This window comes from Nicotiana tabacum, chromosome 6, assembly GCF_000715075.1.
Source record: "Nicotiana tabacum cultivar K326 chromosome 6, ASM71507v2, whole genome shotgun sequence".
NCBI classification, from domain to species: Eukaryota; Viridiplantae; Streptophyta; class Magnoliopsida; order Solanales; family Solanaceae; genus Nicotiana; species Nicotiana tabacum.
In genome coordinates this window covers 134,893,753-134,915,130 of record NC_134085.1, presented here as the reverse complement: position 1 = coordinate 134,915,130, position 21,378 = coordinate 134,893,753, and the positions used below count along the sequence as shown (strand labels likewise).

The following is a 21,378-nucleotide window of genomic DNA, read 5'->3' as shown; positions in this document are numbered from 1 at the left end:
GAGAATGAGGATGAGAAAAGAAGAAATCAGGCGTCCACCTGGAGAATGAGGATGGGAATTAAAGAAGTCAGGCGTCCACCTGGAGAATGAGGATGAGAAAAGAAGAAGTCAGGCGTCCACCTGGAGAATGAGGATGAGAATTAAAGAAGTCAGGCGTCCACTTGGAGAATGAGGATGAGAATTAAAAGAAGTCAGGCGTCCACCTGGAGAATGAGGATGAGAATTAAAGAAGTCAGGCGTCCACCTGGAGAATGAGGATGAGAAAAGAAGAAATCAGGCGTCCACCTGGAGAATGAGGATGAGAAAAGAAGAAGTCAGGCGTCCACCTGGAGAATGAGGATGAGAATTAAAGAAATCAGGCGTCCACCTGGAGAATGAGGATGAGAATTAAAGAAGTCAGACGTCCACCTGGAGAATGAGGATGAGAAAAAGAAGAAGTCAGGCGTCCACCTGGAGAATGAGGATGAGAATTAAAGAAGTCAGGCGTCCACCTGGAGAATGAGGATGAGAAAAGAAGAAATCAGGCGTCCACCTGGAGAATGAGGATGAGAATTAAAGAAGTCAGGCGTCCACCTGGAGAATGAGGATGAGAAAAGAAGAAGTCAGGCGTCCACCTGGAGAATGAGGATGAGAATTAAAAGAAATCAGGCGTCCACCTGGAGAATGAGGATGAGAAAAAAAAGAAGTCAGGCGTCCACCTGGAAAATGAGGATGAGAAAAAGAAGAAGTCAGGCGTCCACCTGGAGAATGAGGATGAGAATTAAAAGAAGTCAGGCGTCCACCTGGAGAATGAGGATGAGAATTAACGAAGTCAGGCGTCCACCTGGAGAATGAGGATGAGAAAAGAAGAAATCAGGCGTCCACCTGGAGAATGAGGATGAGAATTAAAGAAGTCAGGCGTCCACCTGGAGAATGAGGATGAGAAAAGAAGAAGTCAGGCGTCCACCTGGAGAATGAGGATGAGAATTAAAGAAGTCAGGCGTCCACCTGGAGAATGAGGATGAGAATTAAAAGAAGTCAGGCGTCCACCTGGAGAATGAGGATGAGAATTAAAGAAGTCAGGCGTCCACCTGGAGAATGAGGATGAGAAAAGAAGAAATCAGGCGTCCACCTGGAGAATGAGGATGAGAAAAGAAGAAGTCAGGCGTCCACCTGGAGAATGAGGATGAGAATTAAAGAAATCAGGCGTCCACCTGGAGAATGAGGATGAGAATTAAAGAAGTCAGGCGTCCACCTGGAGAATGAGGATGAGAAAAAGAAGAAGTCAGGCGTCCACCTGGAGAATGAGGATGAGAATTAAAGAAGTCAGGCGTCCACCTGGAGAATGAGGATGAGAAAAGAAGAAATCAGGCGTCCACCTGGAGAATGAGGATGAGAATTAAAGAAGTCAGGCGTCCACCTGGAGAATGAGGATGAGAAAAAGAAGAAGTCAGGCGTCCACCTGGAGAATGAGGATGAGAATTAAAAGAAATCAGGCGTCCACCTGGAGAATGAGGATGAGAAAAAAAAGAAGTCAGGCGTCCACCTGGAGAATGAGGATGAGAATTGAAGAAGTCAGGCGTCCACCTGGAGAATGAGGATGAAAGAATTAAAGAAGTCAGGCGTCCACCTGGAAAATGAGGATGAAGAAAGAAAAGAAGCAGTCGAGGCACCCACCTGAAGAACGAGGAAATGCAATTGAAGTGTTGAAATCAAAAGCCCGCTCATATGAAAAAGGAGCACACTTAGAATCAATAAAACAGAGGAGTCCAACAAGATCCCCAACAAGAAACAACAAGAGTTCCAAAAGGAATACGGAATAAGACCAATGCCCAAGAGTCACCAAGATATCAAGACAACAAGAAACGCGAGAGCATGATCTAGATAAGATTTTATAATTCATGTACCATAGTCTAGTTTAATTTTGTATTTCCTTTACAGTAAGGTGTAATAAGGAGGTCAGCAAGCAGTAAAAACAACACGAAGCAGCAATAACATCACAGTCCCACGGTAGTCCCAGCTACCAAAACTTCCCGAACTACATTGACCTGATTCCTGTTTAGCCCAGGATATGTAGGAAACCTTTGAAGCAAAGGTTCGGTCAAATCTTTTTCAAAAAATAAAAATAAAAAAATGCTTCACACTGAGTACTCGGATGGGCAAAAATCGCTCGCTTTATCTTTGCACGAAAACCCTTCGTGTCTTCGGGCAAAGAGGGGCAGCTGTAAGCACGTGATTTTTGCCCTATATGAGAATTACTCCCAAAAAATTCAAAAAATAAAATAATTTTTCTTGGTGTGCAATTTTTGTGATATTTTGTGTAACTATTTGTATGTTTGTCTATACATGTTTATTTGTTAAATTAATAAAAAAATACAAAAATAGGCATCTTTTGCATTTTTAGCATTTAATGTCCAAATGAACAATTTTATGCTTAATTATTACTTAATTGTGCGTTAATTGTTATTGGAAGTTAATTTGCGCTTTTATAACTTAATTTAGTTATTAATAATAATTTAAGTACTTTTATAATTTAGTTTTAGAAAAATAAAAGAAGAAAAGAGAACAAAAATACAAAGAAAAATCGGATTGGGCCACTTCTTCAATTTCAAACCACAGGCCCAAATAATTGCCCAACTTTCCCCATGACCCGGTCCGTTTCAAACCGGGTCGACCCGGTCCGCTCCATTAACCCAACACCCCATCTTCATTTTTGTCCAACACAAAACAAAACCAAAAAAATAAAAAATAAAAGGTGAATTATCACTATTAATAGTTTTATTTTTTGTTTTTTTATATATAAAAAAAATCCGAAAATATTTTTTTTTTTTTTTAAAAACATATATAATAATTTCGGGAATGATTTTTTTTTAAAAAAGTAAAAGAATGTAGAAAATTTTTAAAAAAAAATAAAAAGTTTTAAAAAAAAAAAATTTAAAAGTAAAATAAGGTTGGAATTAAAAAATAAATATAAAGGTATCTAAAAATTTAAAAAAATTTAAAGTAATTGAAAGTAGCATTTTTAAAAGAAAAAGAAAAGATAGTGGTTTGTTTTTTAAAGAAAAGTTAAATAAAGTGAGATTCTCTTTTAAAAAAAAATAAAAAGTGGGATTTTAAATAAGATAAAGTAATTAAAGTTGGAATTTTAAAAATAAAAGTAAATAAAGGTGGGATTTCTTTTTCTAAAAAAATAAAAGCAATTTGTAAGTGGGATTTCTTTTAATTAAAAAAATAATAAAATAATAAAAAAATAAATCTGAAAATTTCGAAAATTTTGCTATAAATAGAAGAGAAAATTTAGGAAGAAGGGGGGAAAAAAGAGAGGAAAAACTAGATAGAGAGAAGGAAAAAAAGAGAGGAAAAACTAGATAGAGAGAAGAAAAAAAGAGGGGGCGGAGTGAGAAGTATACACCCGATATACATTCTGGATACACTGAATATACAGGGACAGAATTCATTTTGGAGAGTTTTGAAGTTGAAAAGAATAGTTACTGTTTCATTGCCTCGCTTAAGATCTGAAATAGTCAGAACCTTCCTGCCTTTTACTTCTTCTCTATACTTGGAGTCGTTTATAGTCTCCTGGGTTTACTACTATTCCTACTGTTACTGGTCTATTCCTGTGTTGCTGGACTGTCGTTGTTGTGCTACATTGTTACTACTGTTGCTGCTTCTCAGCTTCATCTTCTCTTGTTTTCCAATACCAGGTACATGTCTTTTAAATTTTAAGTTGGAAAGAGATTCAACATGACTCATCAATGAAGTTTGAATTGAAATTCTGTTTTCTATTTGTCCAAGTTCATCAATTTAAATTTCATTTTTGTTTTATGTTAGTTAATTAGTAGTGAATTCAATTTGATAGCTATGAGCTAATTGTCTTACTTTGAAAGTTCGTATAAAGATTTGTAATAATATTAGCTCATTATCTCATTAGTTTAATCATATTAAATTGTCAAAGTAGGGAATATGGCATGAATGTTGGTCATTATTTAATTTTGTTGTTAGTTAAGCAAGAAGTGATGTAGAAGTGCCAAGAAAATTACAGTAGTGATATTTATTGTTAAATAAAGTTAAGATGGTGTTGTTGGTATATTTTTATAAGATAATAGATGTGTGTATAAACGTTGGCGAAAGGTGATATGATGTAGCTTGTTACAATGTTAAAATGTTATGAATGTTTACGATATACAGTTAAGTTGCATGTAAGGTAATTTTATTGAATTAACTTGTATAATAATTCCTTTCTTATAAACTCGATACCTATATACCTTCATAAGACAAATTGATCAAATAATTAGGCTTATTAGATTAAAAGCGATTATATGAGAATGAAACGAGATGTATAAGTACCAATTGCAACACTTGATATCAATGGTAATTAGAAATAGAATTTGCATTAAGTAAATCATGAAAAAAAAATTTGGAAAATATTTCCTTCCTTTATGAATCATTCATTTTCAGTTTTATATGCAATTTATTCTTTGATATATATATATATATATATATATATTTTCAGTTTTATATGCAATTTATTCTTTGATATATATATATATATATGTCATATTTGTTTTTTTTTAAATAATATTAATCATATTTGTATTCTGTCCTTTGAAATTGAATAGTTGAAATGAATATAACTTATATTCGGAAAATATAATCAACGGTCAACATTTAATAAATTGTAAATTCTTTTCAAAGAATTTAAGGGCACCTTAAATGGGAATTTATCATGATTTTCACATAAAAATGTATAGATATAATAAACAATTTGTGGAAAATCCCTAATATCATTACGAATATTTTGCACAATTAGGGATACGTTCGCGTACCCTGATTATATTTTTAAAAGCAAAAATTCGGATTATGCGTACGCGCAATTTCGAACGAATATTTAATAAAAGGATTTTTCCAAAAGGCGTTAAATCAATTTCATAAAAACCCGAGATGTACGGTTCATTATTCAAGAAAAACAAATATTCTTGATCCAACACAATTTCGAAAAATGATTGCTTAATAAATATATTATAAAAAGTTATTGTGTACACGTACGCGTGACACAAGTCCGCAATTTTTTTTAACACGAATATACGTACGCGTAATTCGATTCAAAGAAGGGTCATCAATAAGCGGTAGTAAAAACATGTAACATCAATGTATTTAATAAAATCAAGGTAATTAAGCCAATAATAAAAACAGTTAAGCGACCGTGCTAGAACCACGGAATCCGGAAATGCCTAACACCTTCTTCCGGATTAACAGAATTCCTTACTCAGGATTTCTGGTTCGCAGAATAATAAACAAAGTCATATTCTCCTCGATTCAGGGATTATAATTGGTGACTTGGGACGCCTTAAAATTCCCAGGTGGCGACTCTAAAACAAATAAACAAATCCCGTTTCGACTGTCCTTCAATTGGAGAAAACTCCCCACGCGCCCTGCGGGCGCGGCGAAAAGGAGGTGCGACAATCTGTGGCTGTGGAAAACACTTGGTTTAGTTGGTTGTTGCTGTGTTGTTGCTGTGTGTCCGCTGCTGCTGTATTTACTGCATGCTGCCCAGCTGATCTTTCCTTTCTTCTTTTGTTCTCTATACCAGGTACACACCTAATACACTGTCAGATGTAATTGGAAATTGAGGATGAATACAAAAATGAGAAAACCTGAAGAATGTCTTTTATACGTAGATTGTTGCATTAAATATCATGTAATGTAGAATGATTTTTATTTTGGTTTGGATGCTGGAAGCAGCTTGCCCGCCTAGTAAATATCAATGTATGGGGATTGAATGTTAGTTGTATATGTAGGCTGTTAGATGAATATTCCTAATACAGTAGGTTGTATCCCAGACTTAGGTTTAAATTGTGTAACATACTCTTTAATGTAGGCCAGGCATGTAAACTATCCACTATTAGTATAGTTCTTTCCCCTTTTGCTAGTTTGTCACATATAAATTGATAAAGAACAAAGAATCAGTTCTAGGCCTCCACCCCAGGAAGGCCGAGCCCAAATCGAAAATCAGCTAGGCCTGTATCGGAAAAATAGGGCCCATGTCGGGCCATCTCGCATGAGCTGGGTTTGGGCCCATAATTTGCGACTAGTTGTCCATAAATGCAGTCACGTTTTATTATTCTGTAGTAGCACTTTAAATCCGGTTTTATAATCAACTAAGGCTATTTACTGCTTTCAATTGATAGAGACAAACACGACGAGAAACATAGTTACTATAGGATATCCCTTAAAAATAACAACGAGATGAGCCTCGATAAAAATAAACAAAACGCAGATACGGGGCCCTTGTTAAATGCATATTAGTGAAGCATTTAGTTTCCAGGACGGGTTGTTTGGCAAATCTCACAACTCTCCTAAAAATAACAATGCGTTAGACTCTTTAGGACGCGCCGTAATAAATCTTACCTTCTTAAACTCGGGTGCGCATTGATGTGACCCAAATCCAAATCTCAACGGAGTCAAAGTGTGTCGACGACCGCGGGTACATTGATTGTAACGCGGTTCGAGATACATTTTCACAACGTTGCAATTCTTGATAAAAACAGTAAATGATAAAAGCGGTTAAAAGTTAAATTTTGCACATAAGTTCACACTTGTATAAAATTAGATAATCAAGCCGAATATAACAGTTGAGCGACCGTGCTAGAACCACGGAACTCGGGAATGCCTAACACCTTCTCCCGGGTTAACAAAATTCCTTATCCGGATTTCTGGTACGCAGACTGTAATATGGAGTCATTCTTTTCCTCGATTCGGGATTAAAATTGGTGACTTGGGACACCCTAAATCTCCCAAGTGGCGACTCTGAAATAATTAAACCAATCCCGTTTCGATTGTCCTTTAAATTGAAAAAAAAACTCCCTTGTACCCCCTCGGGTGCGGAAAAAGGAGGTGTGACAGGCGACATCTTAAACACTGTTTCATTTGTTATTTCGGTTTTTAATTATTTTCTTTCCGCAAATTGTTTCTTTCCCGCATTTGTTAGGTTTATCTAGTCGTAGAGACTAAATGCCGTCACGATAGTTCACGGAGGGCAAACTGGGGTCGTGACAGAAAGAATAACACACAACATACAAAATATATGCAAATCATATACAAAATACATACACAAGACATTGTATAAAATTTGTATGAAAATTGTATATAAGTTGTATGATATTGTAGTTATATTTAACTATTTGACCAAAAAGTATCAAGTTTTTTGTTAAACTAATTAATAAAGAAAATAGAGGATAAATCTTAGCCAATGATAATTAACTCTAGATCTAAGCCACATAAGGGAACAAGATATAATCAAACTTGTAAACTTTATAAGATATCAAATATAATATAGGCTTACATTTTTGACACATTATCTCGTGATGTAACGATAAAGACAGAAAAGATGGAATGTCCTCAGTGATGACGAGATCTATCTTTATTGATTCGATAAACATAACTGCAGCGATTTGTCTTCACTATCTAAACCATTTCTTGGTTTTCTTCCCTACCTATCTTTTTCATTCCGGGAGGCAGCCCCTTTCTTGGTCTTCTTACCTCCTATATATATTATCAGTATTCTTTTTTGCCCATCGGTCATTGACCAGAATGCTTTTATCCCTTGATTGTACTTCACATCGCCTCCCTCAAATACCACGATATTTACTTCACCATACATGCTTTTTGATGGCTTGATCTCGGCAATGGTCGAGGTACACGTTGTTATCACACCTTATGGGTACGACCACGGCTCAGTCGACCTCTTACCATTCTTTTTGGCACGTCCACTTATGGTCAGATTTTGACCCATACATTAATTGGATAAGAATGACGTATGAAAGTTGTAAATAAGTTGTATATTATATAATTAGTTATATGAAATTTATTTTAGTTTGTATGTTGTTGTAGATGTATCAAGTTTGTATGAAATTTATTTTTAATTTGTATTTTGTTGTACCACACATTATTCTTTTGTTACTCGATTTTTTAAAGAAAAAAGAAGTAGAGAATGAATTCAAAAACGATTCATGTGCATTGATTCATGTTTGTTTGAATTGAAAAATCAATGATTCAATTTTGCAGATTGTTTTGTCACCCTATAGTATCCTAAACAATGACTATAAAAAGGTGAAAAGTTAATGAGCTCCAAATCTCAACGTTCTTACGCATTGATTCTCACTTCAGTACTACTCTAAATAGAAATTACAGGTACAATCGCCTTCGTGATTTCTAAGATTTTTGTCAATTTTGTAGAGATCCTCTCATTGGACAAGCAGAAAAGAGGAGACACCCTAGTAAAAAAACTGGTGGGTGCCTCGTGGGGCCAAAAAGCCAAAAGAAGAAATGGTATCAGTTTCCTCTATTCAACCCCGTATCATCTCTACCTTGATTGAAGACTGCCGCTTCATTGAACTTTCATACTTACTTCATTGACTCTTCCGTTGTAACCCATGTTCTTTTCTTTGCTTTCCCTTTGCATGAAACACGCTTAAAAAAAGAAAACACAATTGGAAGGAGACTCCTTAAAGGAATTATATATGAATTATAAAGAAACCATAGTTATAATAAATAGTAGAATTGCGCTATTTACGTTACTGTATTCAAAAATACATATCGTGAATACAGTCGAATACAATAATTTGTCTAGTTGTAACTCCCTGTTTCACGCCGTGAATACAGTCGAATACAATAATCTGTCTAGTTATAATTCCCTGTTTCACGCGTTGAATGCAGTCGAATACAATAATCTGTCTAGCTGTAATCCCTTGTTTCACGCTGAGAAATGCTACTGTATTCATGAATACAGTAGCTTAAATACATCGAATACTCTCTAAAAAACCTGAATACATAGCTATAGGAAGTAATGTAGTAAATGGTAGCTACAACTAGCTAATAAGCACTAAAACATAGTGGTTTCTGAAAGTTTCCCTAAAATGTATCACCCTAAATGATATTTATGTAGTATAGCTTATAAGGACTAATAATACATGTTAATTAAATATAAATGCCAAAAATCATATTCACAGTATCTTATGTTTTTCTTCTCCTACTATATTTTAACATTAGCATTTTTGATTGATTGTGTTGTGATATTGATGATAAGCTATAATTGTGTATTTTAGTCGATCATTACACTCTAATTTACCGCACTTTAATTGAGTTTGAGCTTTAATCGCTAGTGTTTTGCACTAATGTTGTGTTTTATGCCTTGTAGGAGTGATTCCGAGCTATACAAATGTTATGGAATGAATTCAAGTGATTTGGAGCTTTGAAGTCTGAGTAAAAACCCAAGGAATTAAGTCGGGATCGTGTTCGGGGATCAACGGATGATAGTTAAGAATGAACGACGAATCGAGTAGGCATATTGAACGCTATCTAGTAAAATGCACTTAACCTTTCGCTCAAAACTCCATTTGGGCTCCACAACATATGGTTAGAAAGCTAACGCAAAGGGATACAATTTTATATTTTACGTTTTTTCAAATTGCCAACAGAACAGGTGAAAAGTGCACGTCAAGTGCGCGGCCGCGCTCAGGCCGCGCTCGTCAGGCAGAATCAAAGTGGATATGCGCGGTCCAAGTGCAGTCGCTCATGTCCTGTCCGGGAAAAGTGTCCTTTTTCACGTAGGAGAAGGTATAATTGTTTGGGCCCAACCCTACTTAGTATATATACATGAAAAAGGGTAGTTTGAGGGGGTTGGACATATTTTTGACGTAGATTCGACCTAAGGAGACAAAGACACAATAGGAGCAAGGCGGGGAATTCTTCTACGAGTTTTTCCTTCCTCTTCCTATTTTTTCATTGTTGGTTATGACTTTTAGTATTGTAGTTTTACATACTGTTTTGAATAGTTAATTTTTTATCTAGGGTTTTGATAGAACCTTTTGTAGGATAAATTCGTGTTATGTTTTTATATAATTGAGTCGTTGGATTTTTCTACTTGTTCAACTACGTGTTTATTGTTGTTGATTGAATGGCCATCGATTTACTGTGCCTATTTATTATGTGGTGCTTGAGAAAGGATACATATTTAGGTGGTCGTTGAACAACGTCACTCCTAATGTATGTGAGAAATCAATATCGCGGGTTTAAAGGCAGGTTTAGAAATAACAAAGCCTTGACGTGGTCATAGTGAGCGGTTAGATAAATCCAACTAGCGTAGTTTGAGAGAACATGTCTAGTAAATTGTTGTAGTTGCTCGAGAGAAAATTACGGCACCTAAAGTGCTCACGATCAGTAAAGAATACATTGACGAAATTGTAGGAAACATAGGTAGAAGGATTCCGACAATTGGGGAAATCATAACTCTAGACCTCCTTAATTTAGTTTCCAATCCTTTGTCTCATTAGTTGATAATTTTACCGCTTTCTAGTATTTGCTAGTTAATTAGTTAGAAATATAAATCTCAATCTTTATAATTTAGAAAATTGTTCAAACTTGTCTTCTTAGTGATATTAAACAGCTATAGCTAAGCCTTAGTTCTCTGTGAGATTCGACTCTGGACATTTAGACCGGAATATATTTGCAGCGACCGCTTATCCTTTTTAGTACTAGAGTTAGGCGTGATCAAATTTTGGCGCCGTTGCCGGGGAACTAACAATGTAGTTATAACTGTACATGTTGCTAGGTTACAGGTTTGAACGTTTATTTTTATTTTGTTGTATTTGATTTATTTATTTATTTATTTTTCTTTTACTTATTAATTTAAGAAATATGGCATCCTGGAATTATGAGAATTTTAATGTTGGTAATTCTACTGTTGATCTTCCTTGTGTGAATCGTGGCGGAAACCACCTGGGTCAAAATAGTCTAAATATTTCCGAGAGCAAGTTATGTGCACTAACTCAATCTTATGTGTTGAATGTGTGTGATATGTGTGATGGTCAAGATGGTCACTTTCATGATTGTGCTTATATTTCTTATCTTCCCCCAACCCCTTACTTTGATGGTTCTGCTTTTTCTTGTGAGTTAATAGGAACAAAGAACCCGAGGATGATAACCTGAAAGAGATCAAGGATATGCTAAAGTACCTTGTGGAATAAAATGATGAAAGACAGATGCACATACAAAGGTAATATGCTACTATTCGCAACCTGGAGGCACAAGTGACACAACTAGTTGAAGCATTTAATGCTCAACAAGCCAATATTGGGGATAGTAGTCCAGAAGAGCATGAATTAGACACTGAAATTGAGGTGCTAATGGAGGAGGTCAGAGTAGAACGCCAACAATCTATCCAACTAGAATTTGAGGATGTCGATGCTCAAGAAGTAACACTGGAGTCAGCCAAGGACATTGAAGATACAAAGTTAGTTGACTCTAGTGTGATTGGTGTTGAGGAGGTCAAAAATCATGAAGTTCATGTATTTGAGCGCGTTAGGCCTCATTCCAAACACTTCTCTGCATTATGTTCGGATGATGAAAAGGGAATGCATCCTTACGAGCATAAAAAGGAGTCCAAGGAAGAGGTAGATGAGCCTTATATTTCGAAATTCTCAAGGCCGTCTAGGCAAGGTGACACTCCTCGGTCGAGAGCCAAAAAGTACATAAGACTTTATCTAATTTTTGGCTCGCAAGAATTTGTACCGCCCCAAGAGCATAATCATAAGCTTGAAGCAAAACTTGGGGTTTAATTCATAAGCTCAAGGTGGAGACAAAAAGTGATTCATGTCGTGCCGCGACGTTAAATCAAGCGCGTGTTGGAAGGCAACCCAGCTCTATTTTTTTATTTTTTATTTATTATTGTGTTATTCTTGTAGTGTCGATTTTTTATTTTTAGGAGCATGGAACGCAAAGCCATTGAAAGGATGCAACATCAAACCAGATGGTTGGAACTAAGTGTGAGATACCCATACGAAGGACCAAGCTTGGGAGAAGTCTGAGTACCCCATGAGCTGCTAGTGCTTCGACCTTTGGCCTATCAGAGAGTTTTTTTACCCTCTTATTAGTATGGTTGTGCATTGGGGACAATGTACAATTTTAAGTGTGGGGTGCTGAGATTGTCTGGGTGACTTTCTATGCTATTTTAGTTGTGTTAGTTTAATTGAATAATTTTTTTTTTAGAAAAACGGAAAAAAAGATTGGACTTTGCCCGACGATGGATATCCTAAATAATTTTCTTGAGGGATTTAAGTCTAAAGAAAAAAGAACAAAAAGATTTTTTTTGTAGGTAGTGTATTAATTCCCCCTTGGTTTTTCTTTGTGTCGCGGTTCTTTTCCAAGGGTTTTATTTGAACCGGGTGTAGTTAGTTTTGTTTTTTTGGAGTAGGAGTCATTCTGCTGTGTTTTGAATTGAAGCAATATCTCTTGACTTTGTTATGCCTTGAGAATAGTGAGTACTTTGGTTGTAAAGCTTAGGCTCAGTTTTGACTCTTGTATAAGTACCTTAAATTGTATGTTCTTAACTTTGCTTAACTGCTTTGACTAGAGTATCTTGATGATCCAATCTTGAGTGAGTCATAGGCCATGTGCGTGTGAGGGTTGTTGTATTCTGTGCATTGCATTTGATGTCTAGAACTTGCCCCGTGTGTTTGTAGAGCAAAATAGTAATTTTCTTCAGTCTTGGAAGTGATATAAGCATTTCTTTGTTGAGCCATATATATATTTTACCCGCCTAATTATTATGTATTGTAGTTAACTCCTTTGAGCCTGTAATCATGTCTTTTTGGCAACCACATTACAAGCCTTACCCAATTGTTTGAATTAACCATCTATTTGAACCTTTTCGCCTCTCATGAGCACTTGAATTATTATGAACTTTGTAAAAGTTAAAGTGTGAGGTGGTTGGTTTGGATTTTGAGTGGAGCTAATGAAATAAGGAGAAATGTGCATTGTTTTGAAAAAGTAATAGCCACTTGAATTGTAAAAGAAAAAGAAAAGAAAGAAAAAAAAATAGTTGTATTGTTGCGAAAAATTTCTTTTATAAGTGGTGACTCTTGATGTAATTGTGCTTATGCTTAAATAAGTATGGGCTAAAATACATTGATGTGAAGGCATAGTTTGGTTTGACATAAGTATGAGGCTTGAATGTTAAAGTACATGTATTAAAGTGCTTAGGGAGGTGTAGTCACTCTTATATCCAAATATATCCTACCCATCCCGCAACCTACATTACAACCAAATAAAGTCCTACTTGATCCTAGACTGAATGAGCTCGATTAGTAGAGTAGTACACTACGGGCAAGCCTATGGTGCATCTTTTGGGAAATATGAATGTTATTTCTAAGAGTTGTGGATAATGCGTGGTACTTGTGAGTCAAATCTTGAGGTGAAGATGTTACGCTTTTGTGCTTAGTCTATTTTAAATATTCTTGGTGTGATGAGTTAGGAGAATTGTTTAAAAAGGTCGTGTCTATATAAAGTGTAGTTTGATTGCTCGAGGATGAGCAATGGTTTAAGTGTGGGGTGTTGATGATAGACTATAATTGCGTATTTTAGTCGCTTATTACACTCTAATTTACTACACTTTAATTGAGTTTGAATTTTAATCGCTAATGTTTGCACTAATGGTGTGTTTTATGCCTGGTAGGAGTGATTCCGAGATATATAGATGTTATGGAATGAATTCAAGTGATTTGGAGCTTTGAAGTCTGAGTAAAAGCCCAAAGAATTAAGTCGGGATCGTGTTTGGGGATCAACGGATAATAGTTAAGAACGAACGACGAATCGAGTAGGCATATTGTACACTATCTAGTAACATGTACATAACATTTTGCTCAGAACTCCACTGGGCTGCACAATATAGGTTGGAAAGCTAACTCAAAGGACTACAACTTTCATGTTTTACGTTTTTCCAAATTCCTAACAGGACAGGGTTAAAAGTGCATCAAGTGCACGGTCGCGCTCAGGCCGCACTCGTCAGGCAGAATCAAAATGGATATGCGCGGTCCAAGCGCGGCCGTGCATGTCCTGTCCGGAAAATGTATCCTTTTTCGCGTAGGAGAAGATATAATTATTTAGGCTCAACCCTACTTGGTATATATACATGAAAAAACGGTAGTTTGAGGGGGTTGGACATACTTTTGACACAAATTCGACCTAAGGAGGTAGAGAAACAATAGGAGCAAGGCGGGGAATTTTTCTACGAGTTTTTCCTTTCTCTTCCTATTTTTTCATTGTTGGTTATGACTTTTCGTATTGTAGTTTTAAATACTATTATGAATAGCTAATTTGTTATCTAGTATTTTGATAGAACCTTTTGTAGGATAAATTCTTGTTATGCTTTTATATAATTGAGCCGTTAGATTTTTCTACTTGTTCAACTACATGTTTATTGTTGTTGATTGAATGACCATCGATTGACTGTGCCTATTTATTATGTGTTGCTTGAGAAATGATATATATTTAGGTGGTTGTTGAACAACGTCACTCCTAACGTATGTGAGAAATCAATACAGTGGGTTTAAAGGCAGGTTTAGAAATAACAAAGCCTTGACGTGGTCATAGTGAGCGGTTAAATAAATTCAACTAGCGTAGTTCGAGAGAATATGTCTAGTAAATTGCTGTAGTTGCTCGAGATATAATTACGACACCTAAAGTGCTCACGATCAGTAGAGAATACATCGACGAAATTGTAGGGAACATAGCTAGAAGGATTCCGACAATCGGAGAAATCATAACTCTAGACCTCCTTAATTTAGTTTCCAATACTTTGTCTCGTTAGTTGATAATTTTACTGCTTTCTAGTATTTGCTAGTTAATTAGTTAGAAATATAAACCTCAATCTTTATAAATTAGAAAATTGTTCAAACTTGTCTTCTTAATGATATTAAACAGCTATAACTAAGCCTTAATTCTCTGTGGGATTCGACTTCGGATGTTTCGACCGGATTATATTTACAGCAACCGCTTATCCTTTTTAGGACTAGAGTTGGGCATGATCAGACATATTTTGTTGTAATTCCGAATGTAGCCATTAGTGGATACCCCATTTATCCAGGGATGCCTTTGAGGTTAAGAGGAGAAAATTCCTTGACCTATGTGATGGACAGTTGTGTATTGGTCTCAATTGAAGATAAATTTCAGGAGTATAGTATTGCAAGAAGATAATATCATGGGTGGAGATCCCCTCCATTGATAATTTATCCATTATTGCTCAATACACTTACTAATTTGTGTCATGTGTCTACCCAATCAATTCAAGGCTGAGATTAAATAGGTCACTAAACAACTAAAAATAGTAATGCAACTTCATATAAATAAAATAACAAAAAATTTACTGTTAACAGTGTCAGTCTAGTTTCACCTTACTTGAACTTTTCTCTCACTCAACACAACATGCTGGCCCCACCATGATGTCATAACTAGTAAATTGATATTCCCGAATCCATTTAACTGCTACAAGTGATTTCTTAACTTTTGGAATTAGCCTTTTCTATTTATTTTTTTCTTCTTAAATGAGACTTGACAAATAACACAATAAAAAATTATCTCTTTCATTCATGCTACACAAAAGCATTTGAATAATAGATTTAACTGAAGTTGTTAAAATGCAATAAACAACCTTTAATAATCATCCAATTACTTCTAAAGTCCAAAGAAGCTATGGAAGTACTTAAATAACATGTCCAATATCTTAAATAAAATAATAAAAAACAACTAGAAATAAAATTAGCATGGATCACAGTAAATTATTATCTCGAAACTCTTGTGCCCCTTGACTCTCGAAAAAGCTCGCCTGCCAAATAATGATAAATTATATACGTCAATAAAATAATATGTGTTAAAAATAAATATAAAAGCTTCTTTTAATATAAACCTGATCATGAGGAAGAGAACAAGAATTTTGTGTATGTGCAAGAGCATCAAAATAAGAAGGTTCCTACACAAATAATATAAACTAAGTCACTTATATATATATATTTGATAAAAAAATTACCAAAAAAAGTGTGTTAATATTACCGTTAGCATTTGAGTAAAGCTATAAGATGCCTTCGAAAGTGAAAACTCGGAATGCTTGGGATAAGTGGCACAAGCCATACTTTGAGAGGCACTTAAATTAGAATTGTAAAAAAAGTTCTCATCTTTTGTTGAAACCTACTAATAAATATAAGAAATATTATAATTGTGTAACATTATAATAGTTGGTCAATATGAAATATTCGAATTATGAACTGAAATAAAATATGATATACCTGGTTGATACAATTTCGCTTATCAATTTTAGTTCTATCATTAACTGTAGATCCATCTTGATTAATAGAATCTGACTTTTTTGCTCAAGCTTTCTTACTCTTTGAGTTCGCTTCAAGAGAAGTTTTGATCCTTTTTTTCAGACGTTTTGTATTATCTTTCTTTTTAAAACTTTTGGCTCGTGAGAGGAGATCTCTGTCATTATTTTCTTCTGGTAAATCTCTCGTTGAACCAGCAGTATGGAGAGATGGAGCTGTCACCTCCATAATTTGTTTCAATCTTGTACTTAACTCATTTACACATGTTGCCGCTAGCTTATAGCCTTCATCAGTTTCAGAAGCTTTAGCTGCCATTCTAACAAATATAGGACAAAGGATTCTATAGCGATTCACAACGATTAGCTTTGAATCCTTGATCTCTATATCTTGCCCATCAATTTCTTTAATATTTACGACTTTTGCAGTTTTTGTCCATCTTTTCAAAATATACTCATCTGGAATTTTATCCACTCCTCTTATCACATCAAGAATTCTTATTGTATGACAACAAAGTATACTCATAGAGTCAAACTTCATGCAAGTACAAGATATATGATCTGCCTCTGTCACCTTAACAATATGCTCTCGAGTGTGCCCATACTTGCTAACTTTATACATGATGGGAAAATTATTTTCCTCACATCCATTCACTTTGATTATTAAAGACTTCATATATTCATCTTGAACGAAAAAATATTTGGTGTATATACCTCTCTAGCATGAAATAAAATTGGCACCTTTGCTTTTAATACTAGCAACCGTTGTGATGCATCACATGTATCTTGCAACTCATTATATCTTTTGTCCTCAATTGCTATATCATAATGCTTAAAAAACTGTACTAAATTATAATCACACTGCAAATAATCCTTTAATTCACTATTCAAACTCTCACTTAATTGTGTGCTATTCATGCCACCCGAAAAGGTTTGCTTTCTATATGCTGCAAATAATTTTTCTCTCAAAGCATATATTCCTTGCAACCATTCATTTTCATGAAGATTATATTCATCAAGCATAGTAGTTCAAGCATTTATAAATTCTCCTTCATCCTCATACTCGTAAATGCATTTTCTAAAATCACCACGGAAAGAAGCGTACCTTTTATAAACTTGATTGAGGTGTTTTACAGCATTTTGTTCCATGTGCCAAACACACAACCTATGATGAACTTCAGGCATGACGAATGAGATGGCCTTACTCATAGCAACATCCTGATTTGTAAAAATAATTTTTAGTGTTTTTTCCAGACATTGCTCTAAGAAATGTTTCGAACAATCACTGAAAAGATTCTGAAGTCTCATCATACATCAGTGCACCTCCAAAAACAATCATTTTTCTATGGTTATTAAATCCAACGAAACTAGCCAAAGGTTTATGCTCTTTATTTGTCTGGTACGTAGTATCAAATGAAAGCACATCTCCAAAAATCTCATAATCTATTATCATCTTAGAATCTGCCCAAAATATGTTCGTGATCATATCATTAACATCCAACTGTACCACAAAAAAGAAAGATGGATCTTCAACTCTTTTTTTCTCAAAATATTCTAATAGTACTCCCGAAAGAAAATACCAAAAATAAGTATGTATGTGCTATTTTTAATATGAGAAAATCACATTCCAAAGACTAAATAAAAAATTATTAGGCAATTTGAACAAGTAATTTACCTGCTTCTCCTTGTCCCATAGCTTTTTGCCTTTTGGTTCGAAGGTAGTTCTTATGATCCAACTTAGTACAACCCAAATTTGCTCTGCCACCAGCTTGAAAACTCATAAAATCAAAAGTTCCTTTAGAAAATAATCCAGCATCCTCCGCCAAATCGATTTCATGAGTTTGTACGTCGTTCAAATTTCTGTGAGATGACAACATGTGAATCATTGTCGGTGGAACGAGAGGATGGTTATGTTCTAACTCAACCTTAGTAATATGGTACTTTCCAACAAATTGGCGAGTAACAACAATATGAGCTTGGTATCCTTTTCTAGTCTCTTTTCGTGAATTTTTAGCTTGATATTTTCGTCTATCATCTCCACGGAAACCTCCTTGAAACATGTAAGCTTTTTGTGATGTTACATAACCCAATTTGTTATTTATGTTCACGTACTCTTTGTGAACACTAAAACCAATCCTTCTTGCATACTCATTGTAAAAATTAAATGCACTCTCATCGTCGTCAAACTCAAGACCAAGCGCAGGCTCACGATCTATTGACCCTTGAAAATTATTTTGTAAAACTTCTTCGGCAGTAGCTTCACACTTGCTTTCTCCAAAATTGTCCATTATACTTCAAAGGAAAAAGAATACAAAACATATAAACATCATTAAGTTTTGAATAGTTTAACTAGAAATATATAAACTTGTTATAAATTTATTAAAAAAAATTTATTTAAACTTGTTGCATTTGAATTCTAATATGTAATGGAAAAAATATTATACTAGAATAGATATAATGCATCTTCCAAAGAATATAAAATAAGTACAGTACCTTAATTAATCAAATTTAATAAGACTAAATAAGTCTAGTAAAAAAAAGAGTAGAACCTTGTCTTTCAAAAATTCTTCAACTGTTACGAAGTTGATCTTAATAACAATGACGCTTCTGGTTTCTTAGGAAAAGAATAGAAGGCAATATTCTTATAAATCTACAATATATAATTAGTTAGAAAGATAAATGCCGATCTTTGATTTCTTATTCATAATCTTTTATAAAAGGAATGAGATGATGGACTGTTTTTTGGCGGTTAAATAATTGGTAAGATGAATTCCCGCCACTTTAATTTTCTTTTACTTTTCTTACACTTATTTTATGGAGATCATTTTACATATCATGGTGGGGCCTGCATGTTGTGTTGAGTGAGAGAAAAGTGCAAGTAAGGTGAAACTAGACTGACTTCGTTAGCAGTAAACTTTTTGTTATTTTATTTATATGAAATTGTATTACCATTTTTAATTGTTTAGTGACCTATTTAATCTCAGCCTTGAATTGATTGGGTAGACACATGACACAAATATTGAGCAATAATGGACATATTATCAATGGAGGGGATCTCCACCCATAATATCATACCCTTATAAAGATATCATCATCTAACGCGTTGAAAGATTTCGACTCTACTGTTTCGACTGCTTTGCCCTTCCCTTTTCCTCAGCTACTTTTCAGTTCCTTGTGTTTGGAACTACTTCTCTAATTAGAAACGGTACTTCAAGCTGCCTGGTGGATTGAGTATCCATCGAACCTTACAAAATTAAAGTAAACATATCAAAACCTTACAGCATTCTAAGGGAGGACAAAACAAAGAAACATGAAAATTAAATAATTGGTCTAGTGAGATCACATAGGAAACACCAAGAACATAGCAATGAACGAACCTCTACAACAAATCATAAAATTTCCCATGCTGCCCCAACCCACCTTAAATTAAAGTTAAACCCATATATTTGACCTCAAATCTACCCAAAAGCAGATAAAAGAAGGTCAGTAATTTATTCTAAAAGACTTTGTATCAGCTTTTAAGAGTTAATGTTACAAATATTTTCTTTAGAAATTTTCTTGCTTTATCATCCTTACAACTGCAACCGACAATATTTTTATCGAAAAAGGGCCAAAACTAGCCCTAACATATGAAAAATGGAATGACTCACGAATATCCTCCTTCCAACTTTTGGTCTAAAAATACGCTTAGATCTTTATTTTTGGCTCATGGAGGCCCCTCAAACTGACAGAGTAAACCTGGGTCAAATTTGGCTCTTTAAAATAGCCACATGGCGTATTATGATTTGCCACAATTTTATAATTAAATTGAAATCCACCCAACTTATAAACCCGCCCCACTCCTGACCCGTTTCTTTTAACCTTAAACCCCTGCTTCTTCATCCTCACTACGACTGCAATCTTCACTGTTTTTTAATCCCAAAGTGCATGCAAAAGTAAAACATATAGAGTTGGTGCTCCCTAGACCAGTACTCTATCTCAATGCTCTGTCCTGTTGGTTTTGTTGGTAAGGAGGGCAAATTATGAGCTTAAAAAACAGAGTGGAAACGGGAAGGGCAGTGAAAGGCCGAATATTTCCGTTTGTGACCTTGTGGATTTTCCAGGCAACAAACTTGTGCTTCTTGAATGCCTTAATCTTTTCACTTTCTTCTTTCTGCAAATTGAATTTGTTGTGATCCAAAAATGTAACTTTCATGTAAATGCTGGGATCTTTTCACTTTGTTCTTTCTTGGCTCCTATCCGCTTTACCAATTCGGCATGAAAATTTGCCTTAATCTTTCTTGGTTTCTGAGCGACCTAAGACTATAAAATTTCGTTACCATGTATGTATATTAGTTGGGAATGGAAATTTTGTTGAACATAATCCAGGGGTGGGCATCGGTCAGTTCGGTTCGGTTTTGAACATTATCGGTTTTGCCTATCGGTTATCGGTTTACAAATATCATAACCCGATAACCAAACCGATAAGATATTAGTTATCGGTTATCGGTTATATATCGTTATCGGTTCGGTTATCGATTTACCCGATAAGATAAAACAACTAAAAAAATTTGCAATATATAAAACAAAGAAATCAAACTGCCAGAACGTGTAAACTGCCAACTTTTGTTGTTTCTTAACAAAAGCACGCTCCCACTTCTGTGCAGTACCTCCTGATGTCTGGCGGAGAACTGCTAGTGAGTCTTGCGTCTTGACTCTTGGGGGCTGCGACGGAAACAAGAATGAGAACTGAGAGACAAACGACTGAACACTGAAGAGTGAAGAGGGAATTCGGAAAATAAATAACCCTAGTATATACTTAAGGGTAAAGGGTAAATTATATCATTCTTATTGGGTTATCGGTTTTTACCCAATAACAAAAATGCAAACCGAGCCCGAACCGATAACCCAATAAAAAAAATTTTAACCCGTTACCGAACCGTTAACCCAATAACCCAATACCGATAACCCAATAAAGAATTAATGGATATATGCCCACCCCTAACATAATCTAAGTAAGAAAAGAGACGGGGAGGTTTAAAAAATGGGCGAATTTTAATTTAATTCTGAATAAAAAAATGTGGCAAATCATAATACGCCACGTGGCTATTTGTAAAGAGACAAATTTGACCCAAATTTACGCCGTTAGTTTAAAGGGTATTCATGAGCCGAAAATAAAGATTGAAGGTATTTTTAAACCAAAAGATGGAAGGAGAGTATTTATGAGTCATTTTTCATATATTAGAAGTATTTTTGACCCTTTTCCGTATTTT

General features: G+C 34.9%; 2 protein-coding genes across 2 annotated transcripts; both read right to left on the bottom strand.

Moving 5' to 3' along the window:
- Positions 1 to 16,178: 16,178 nt before the first annotated feature.
- LOC142182062 (protein FAR1-RELATED SEQUENCE 1-like) lies at positions 16,179 to 16,802 on the bottom strand. The gene has a single exon (XM_075255954.1). The coding sequence runs from the start codon at positions 16,800 to 16,802 to the stop codon at positions 16,179 to 16,181; it is 624 nt and encodes a 207-aa protein (XP_075112055.1).
- A 606-nt stretch (positions 16,803 to 17,408) lies between these two features.
- On the bottom strand, positions 17,409 to 18,414 carry LOC142182061 (protein FAR1-RELATED SEQUENCE 5-like). The gene is made up of 2 exons (XM_075255953.1): positions 17,802 to 18,414; positions 17,409 to 17,587 (listed from the first exon to the last, which is right to left on the bottom strand). Exons 1-2 carry the CDS (start codon positions 18,412 to 18,414, stop codon positions 17,409 to 17,411), a joined length of 792 nt encoding a protein of 263 aa, XP_075112054.1.
- Between the last annotated feature and the right edge of the window lie 2,964 nt (positions 18,415 to 21,378).

Bases quoted from the DNA above. Each gene is read 5' to 3' on its own strand.
- LOC142182062 (XM_075255954.1), bottom strand. From the start codon at position 16,802: ATGAAGTCTTTAATAATCAAAGTGAATGGATGTGAGGAAAATAATTTT.
- LOC142182061 (XM_075255953.1), bottom strand. From the start codon at position 18,414: ATGGACAATTTTGGAGAAAGCAAGTGTGAAGCTACTGCCGAAGAAGTT. The intron at 17,588-17,801 runs GTAAATTACTTG...TATTTTGGGCAG, and splicing joins TATGGGACAAGGAGAAGCAG to ATTCTAAGATGATAATAGAT.